We start from the raw sequence: 7,754 nt of genomic DNA, 5'->3' as shown, positions 1-7,754 counted from the left end.
CCTCTGGCACGCAAGGCGAGGGCGGGGGCGTGTCAGCGGTCAGGTCAACGTTGACGCATGGCCCAGGAACCAGATAATTAAGCATAATGACAGAAATATTATATAGCACTTGCAGCACTCGCTTGATAGATGACCCCATGTGAAGTGGGCTGACTGAAATACGGCCAGATGACACAGGAACAACCAATTTGGGGCCGGCACTAATCAGATCAAAAGTGCTGGTGGGAGTGGGAAAGACCTGGGTGGAAAGGACTTTCTGAGAATCTGTAATTCAGTGGTAAATTGCTGGAAATATGGTTCAGTTTAAGGTAGTTATTTAAGATTCATTAGGGGGAGAATTCTTATAGATAAACCTCAATATGAGATCAAGGCGGCTAGAAATCCCAAAAGTCATGTGCCACATGGAATAGGTTTTATTTAGCCAGTTGTGAGTGCCAAGTGCTCCTGCCAACACGTTTATTTTCTACGCTCCCTGGAACCAAAAGAGTTTTGTACTTTCCTAAGTTTTTACTGTGCAAACTTCGTGGTTCCCATTTCAAGTCATCATGATAGGACTGCAGAACGTCTGTCAGTGGGGAAACGGGAGGAACTCTTGCACCTCGTCGCGTCGCCAGATCCTCGCTTGGGTAAACCATAATCTCAACACAAGCTTCATGCGACTGGAGGACCTCTGCTCCGGGGTGCAGTACTGCCAGATGCTTCACAAGCTCCGGCCGTGCGCTATCAACTTGAAGAAGGTAATAGTGAACACGAGGGCCCAGCACGAACATGTGCTCAATATGAAACTGCTGCAGAGGAGCCTCTGGGAACAGGGTGTTGAGAAGCAAATACCCATTCTCCGCCTGGTTGCTGGTGGCTACCGCGAGACCCTGGAGTTTGCTCAGTGGTTCAAGGCCTTCTACGATCGCAACTATGTCCTTCTTCAAGATGAAATTGCCCAGGTCAAAGTGCACAGAGTATTGTTACTGATGGATCCCTCCATGGCAGGAAGGTCTTCAAAAAAAGCGAACTCCAAATTCGCCCTATTACCATCTCAAGATGCCAGCTCTCAAGAAATGTCTCAAATTTCGTCTGATTCAGATTGCTCCAGAGAATATTTCAAAGATATCCGGTCGCAAGGAGAGTCAAGGTTGTGTCCAATGTCAAGAAAGCGCAGATCATACTCCTCACATTCAAATAGGCTCAACAAAATTACTGATGATCATCACAAGTATGCAGGAGAACGCGATGAGTATTTCGAAAGAACAGCTGTAAACCCTTTAAATGCTAAATGCAGATTATGTGAGAAAGGACGAAGAACGGTCAAACATATTTGGAATCGTCAAAAGGAATCGGCTTTTTCACGGTTCCGTCGAACGGAGTTATTCGGTTCTAGAAGGTCCACCGCAAACCTAAACTACTCACACCTTAGAAAACTTAACTCATTTGGAATAGCGCACTGGGCTTATCGCATGATAGACCACGTCGACAGGAACAGGAAGGGAACCAGGCTAATCCATTCCAAAGTAGGTAATATTATGGTTAGCTTAACGCCAGGGAAACGTCCTGTCTTCAACAAAATCTTTGACAAAAAATATAGAATTTTGAAGTCGGCCTTTGTCTGCGATTGTTTTATCAAAAGAAAGTCGCATGCGAAGCCCCGAATAAGTGTGGAAGAATCCAGTAGTTTTCATTTGGGAGATCTACCAGATCAGCCAGAAGCTCCTAAGCCTGGTTCCCTTCAAAATTCAGAAACCATTTCTTCTCTACCTAACGACGATTCCGACATAGATTTCTTTACCCAAAATGTATCCCCTGATCGAGATGTAATTGAGAATCTTAGTCTAGATGAGAAATACCTGCTAAAAGAAACCCCATTGACAGTGGCTGAAGCCTCAGACTTCGTAGAGCAGCCACCACGCCAAGAAGATAGATCTCGTCTTGCGGAGAAATCCCATGGAACCATCGATGAAGAGAAAATTAACTGGTGCTTCGAAATATTGGATAGTCCAACCCCAACCTTGGACTGTCCGTCGAACTTGCTTATAGGTGGTCCTACTAATCCTCCATTTGCCAGATCAGTTTTTATGAACCTTCAGTCGGAAGACCATTCATCAGTGCAATCTAAAAAGGAATCTATTAGGATACAAAATAAACGAAATAGCCGAACGTACCGGAAAACAAAAAGTTATGCTTTTCGAAAATTATCAAAAACTATCCGAAAAGTCGTTTTTTCACCACCTCCTGAACGCCCTTCAGTACAAACTAAGGACGTTAATCACAAATGTCTGCCACTTGAAGTCCAAAAGTCAGTAAAACCTAAGATGGAGTTAGAAGTAGTTCCCGCTGACATTACACAATCGTCTTCAAATGATGGCAATATTTTAATTATTCAAAAGTCACCGACAGAATGCGAAACTGCGCTTGGGTCTATAAGAGGGTGTTCCTCAACCTTTGCGTCAATATCAGATGGTAGTTCCCTCTATGGCTCAAAGGCAAAAGAAAACTTGCTGGAGATGGTCGAGTTGATCGAGAGGTTTATAGACCTTTTTATACGGTACAGCGAAAGGTTACGGAGCGACATAGACTCCGTTAAATTAGAGATAATATGCCTTAATGTCCAGTACCAACATTCAAAACAGTTATATATTTCAGAAGATTTTGGTTTTGACAATAGTCCAACAGAATACGAACGAGAGCTGCCCGAAGATGCCCTTGTGAAATATGTTGAACCAGAAAAGGAAATTCACAGTCTGCTTTGGAATTTCCACTTCGAAAAGACGGCACTTTTCAGGGACATTGATTGCACACCCGTTCGAAAAATTTGGGGTGAAAAAATTGGCAATAAACTATCTAAAAAACACACTTTTCGCGCAGCCTATGGAGGCGTCCGGAAACCTAAGCACATTTTCAAGATTAAAACTAAGACCCTGGAGTATTGGATCAGGCAGGGAAACATGTCAGCATCGCCGAAGTCGAAGGATAAGGACCACTCTGCCTATGACAGCATTTCTACCGAGTTAGATATCGAACAGGAAATAGCTCTGATAATGGAAAATGTTCGAAACAAGGTCGAAGAGCTGCGAAGAATCAATAGAATTTGCTTTTCAAAAAGTTTGGAGAGTAAAGAATTGCTAAGTTTCCGCTGAGTGTAATCATATGTTGAATTATAGTTTTTGTATTTAGTTTTGGCCATTCCAAACGCGGTTTAGTCCAAAAAATTTGCATAAAATCTTCTTTAATTGTACGGAAATAAATTTAAAAGTCCCACCCCCAAAGAGCACTGATGAACTAAACTAATATTTGACCAGCTGAAGATTTCCCCAGTTGTTTTAGCCGCAGCTGAGTTGCGTCGAGTTCAAATTCGCCTACACTTGTTGGTAATTGCTGTGAAGTGAAGTGTCTGGTTTGGTTTCAGAACCTCCTTCTGTCACTCGTCCACTCAGCCAGTGAGTCAGTGAGTCAGTGAGTCAGTTAGTCATTCAGTCAGTCAGTCAAACAACCAACGCAACCGCATTCATTTGCCAAATTAATGGCATTTCATTTGGGGCTGCTGCCGCCTCGGCTCGATTTCATTCATGCCAGGATGTTGTCCTCATCGTTGTCCTTTTCGTTGTTGCTGTCGTTGTCGCAGTCCGTCCCGAATTTACGTGTCTGGTTTGGCCGCTTCTGGCGAAAAGATACTGCTCCCAAACCAACTATACACACGGAAGTAAAGTGAAATTCTACTTACTAGTTTTCAAAAATTCTGAGATTGTCGGATTTCGGAATACCAGAAGATAAATTTCATAAAACTGTTTAAAGAAAAACCATCTTTATGAATATTAACTCTTATGAAAATATCCTCTAATACCCAATGCTTTTACATCAGATTGCATGAAGAATAAATAATATTTTTCACTGATTTGTCGCCGTGTACCAGCTCCTTTCTCCCAAAAGCCGCTTCTTTTTGTCAACTGGCGGCTGGCCAGGAAACTCCTTTCTCTGGATTTTCCCCGAGGGTCAGAGGCTTGGGGTGGCAGATCGGAGGGGTTGCACTTCCAGGCGAACGATTTTGGCAGCCAGTTGTTTGTCGGCGGCGTGCGATTATTCAAAAGTACATGCAAATTTATTTTGTGCATAAGGCGTTATGAGCTCGCATGAAAATGTCTGACAACAATTGGGACTGGCAATCGCTGTCGCCCGCCGAAGAACTTGTTGGCTTCCAGATTAACCCCCCTTTGAAATGAGTCCTCTTTTGACACCTCTCCGGCACATCGCAGTGAAAACTTAACTGCAAGTCCGACATGGGGACTGGAGCCCCAAACACTGTTTGGCATAATAAAAAAAAATTGAAAAAATTGTTAAAGTAATTATTTATTTTTTCAGAATTTTTCATATAAAGAGTAAGTTTATAGCTATCTCCTTTTGAAGCCATTTCGTTAGCTGCGGAAGAGCCTGTCCTAAAACAATATATTGTTCCCAAGGAGTTAGACACTTCAAGCCACAGACTAACTTTCGGAGAGGTGTTTGGCTTCGTTTTGTGGCACAGCTCGTATCTTAATTGGAGGTTGCAAAGTGCCGAGTGGGCTAACCACCTCTTCTCTGATTGTTTCCATCCATTATGCCACTCCGCACTCGGCGACATTGAATTGATTTCAACCGCTGCCGCATTTCAATTAATGCGTATATGGCACAGGCGGATATATATTGCCACCATATTCATTTCCCGACTGGCGGGAAAAGCCGCCAGTGATTTGCACTTTTCCAGCTCATTAAAATCGCATAATTTGTTAAATATTTACGAGTTTGTTAAACGCGCCCCGGCCGCTGGATCCGCTTTATATTTTTCGCAGCGGCTTCATTTACCTAATAAAATTACTGTCAATTAGCGCCCGGTATCGCGCCTACCCACGTTTTCCAGCCGCCGACCTTCTGCCCCTCGAGCATCTCGGAACCCTCTTCTGGGTGGATTATTATTTACTTTGAGGGTTCAGGTACACCATCAGCAGCTCGGTCAATAAATTATGTAAACGGCTTAAGCTGCTGGCCATTTTTCTAAGCCCTGCGCATAAATTACCAACTGGCAGGCCTCAGCCACAAAATTATTAACTTCTGAAAATTAGATTTTACAGACAGTGCAGCAGAATAGATCTGTATTTGAACAGATTATTTAAAATGTTTACTTGGTAGAACTGGAAAATAACATATTTTTAAAAAGATTTGTAAGTCGGTTATAGATATAATATCTTGTTGCTTGTTTTCAAAGTTGTATAAAACCAAAAGACGTAAATAGGCTTATAAACTTTTTTGTGAGAGATGGATGAAAAATTCTTCATTCAAATGTTTTATTCATTTAAATTATATTATATCTTGCCCGATTTTTAATGATGGATTTATCAAGCCAAGAAAAAATGACCTGTGAGGGTATGTTGAAAGCTGACGCCATATGATTTTCCTCTCTGAGACTTTTTCTATCTGTATATCGTTTGTAGGAAAAGCATTCACTTCTGTTATGGGCATTCTCGTTAAATGAAAATGGGGAACACTTTGTGGAAGGTTTATCCCATAGTATTGTTTCATATTTGATATTTTTTTTAATATTTTAAGCATGATGCTTTATTTATTATGGCTCTTCCAAAAATAAAATTACTTTACATTGATCTCTGCCTAAACTGCAACGGTCCACAAAAGGGAAATTAATCTTTCCGCTGACGCAGTAAAAAAAGTTAGAGAAATAAAGACAAGAACTGCAGTATGGTCAAAGAAAAAGCTGAGATCAGAAAAAAAAACCCAGGAAGCGGCCAACTTTCAACACACAAAATTTCAACAGAACAAAAACATAAAGCTGATGGATTTACGAACGGAACCAACCATTTTCCAAGGGGTGTGGAAAAGAGGGGAACTCAGTGGTTTGGTGGCTGTCTAAGAGCATGCCACCAAATAATAATAGTTTTTCACTTGTTCAGTTTGACCGCCAGCAGCCAAGCGCCGAGTTTATGTGACAAACGTGACTCAAGCGACAATTGCTCGGCTTTTCGCCCGGGAAAACCCGGGAAATCGGGGTCGGGAGTGTGGAAACTGCGGGGCAGCCTTTTTTATGGCCACACAATAAAGCGAGCAATTGAGCGTCTTAAAGTGTCGCCCAAGTGCATTTAAATCACACACTTTGCGACCATTTGCCGTAATTTGACTTTAAATGTTATGGCCGAGAGTTGATTCGCCCTCGACGTCACACCCTCCGCCCACTCTGGCCACCCACTCCAGCCCCCTCCCCTGGTTAGTTTTCTAGCCAAAAGACCTTGGGCTGTGCTCCATTTTATGGCCAATGTCTGGTGCCCACAAGAAATAAGAAAAACATAAATTTGATGTACATGTCGATTATGTGCCAAAAATGAGCAAAAACTGGAAATTTCACGGTGCGTTGAAGTCTTTAGTCAACTTTCTCGACCTTGGCCAAATGTGGTTGTCCAATAGTAATATCCAAGCAAAATGAGTCATGTGACCAACAACCTTGACTTTATTTGGGGTATATATGTATGTTGTATATGGTCAATTTGGAGTTGAAGAAAATTTCAGTAAATACATAAGAAGTTCTAGTAATACCTTTTGAAGTTTGGTCCTAAAAGAAATGCCATATTGTGCTATTCGTTAGGGGTTTATGTTACTGATCTTATGTTTTTTATGCATCTCTAAGCAAGATTAAACTTCTTTACACTAAAATCAACAAATCTAAGTTCAAAACGTATGTATTCTTTAAAAATTAATCATTTCAGTTTTAAAGCACTAGCAACCCCAACGAATTTCATGAATTGAATTCTTATTTTAAGTACCTGAAAAAACGATGAAAATTAAATAATTCGCAGGTTTTTCGTTTACCGATTTCAGAATCCATATGTATTACATATGGCAATCGCTGGCTTAATATGCTAGTTATTGAGGCTCCCGGCAGCACGAAGAGGCACATGCAGTGCTAGGGATATGTGGCAAAAAATGGAAACTCAAGCTTGGATGAATAAAAATATTTTACAAAAAAATATAACGAAAATATGAATGCTGAGCGCGGGTGGTTTGGCAAAAATGTAAGTGAATATAATGGAAATGCCTGAAAAACAGGAGCGAGTTGAGAGGTGCTAAATATTAAATAAATTTCCGAGGACTCTAGCTGGGTTTTTTCTCGTAGTTATTGGAAACCAGTTTTCTGTGGTTTTTAAGGAGACAGATAGGTGGTGTCGATATCAAGTTGCATAATTGGCGAGTTCCCATCAGTCGAAAGGGATTTTACTTTTACAATGAAACCTGTTTTTTAGTTCTGACACCTGTTCAATCTGTTATAGTTTTATTTAGTATTATTTTCCATAATGGGAACTACTTATACAGGTGCAAGAATATGTTTATAATACATTTGCGATGTTGTCATAGTCTTAGTTCTTCCCTTATACTTCAACAGTCCAAATGAAGCTATTCCGAAATCAAGGGCCATTCATTAATAGCCATTTGATGTTCCTGGCAAAACCACAGAGGAAAAGTTCCTTTATAGTTCAATTAATTTTTAACTGCCAATAAAATAATGCTTACTTCCATAGACGGCCATCAAGATAATGCTGCTCTCGATCTATGGCTAATTTGCGTGCCTTTTAAAGACTGTGTCAAAGGTCGGCGGAAAAGCGGGAAGACTCGCGCAGAAAAGCGCTGGATTCTCGATTGCAGGATGCGACCGCTTAAGTGCCTCTGCCAGAGTCATAACAATACACCATACAGCAACAAAAGCCGCCGCTGACATGCCGCTTATTATT

General features: G+C 41.2%; 1 protein-coding gene across 1 annotated transcript; it reads left to right on the top strand.

The window, feature by feature from the left end:
* Window positions 1-545: 545 nt before the first annotated feature.
* LOC108028944 (uncharacterized) lies at window positions 546-3,128 on the top strand. The gene is made up of 3 exons (XM_017100963.1): window positions 546-956; window positions 1,039-1,210; window positions 2,857-3,128. The coding sequence occupies exons 1-3, from the start codon at window positions 546-548 to the stop codon at window positions 3,126-3,128; spliced, it is 855 nt and encodes a 284-aa protein (XP_016956452.1).
* The last annotated feature ends 4,626 nt before the right edge of the window (window positions 3,129-7,754 follow it).

The sequence above is a fragment of the Drosophila biarmipes genome, chromosome 2L (assembly GCF_025231255.1).
Source record: "Drosophila biarmipes strain raj3 chromosome 2L, RU_DBia_V1.1, whole genome shotgun sequence".
NCBI classification, from domain to species: Eukaryota; Metazoa; Arthropoda; class Insecta; order Diptera; family Drosophilidae; genus Drosophila; species Drosophila biarmipes.
Note: the sequence above shows the minus strand (reverse complement) of the source record. Positions and strands in the feature narration are given on the sequence as shown.

Bases quoted from the DNA above. Each gene is read 5' to 3' on its own strand.
- LOC108028944 (XM_017100963.1), top strand. From the start codon at position 546: ATGATAGGACTGCAGAACGTCTGTCAGTGGGGAAACGGGAGGAACTCT. The intron at 957-1,038 runs GTATTGTTACTG...TACCATCTCAAG, and splicing joins CCCAGGTCAAAGTGCACAGA to ATGCCAGCTCTCAAGAAATG. The intron at 1,211-2,856 runs GTATGCAGGAGA...CTTTTCGCGCAG, and splicing joins ATTACTGATGATCATCACAA to CCTATGGAGGCGTCCGGAAA.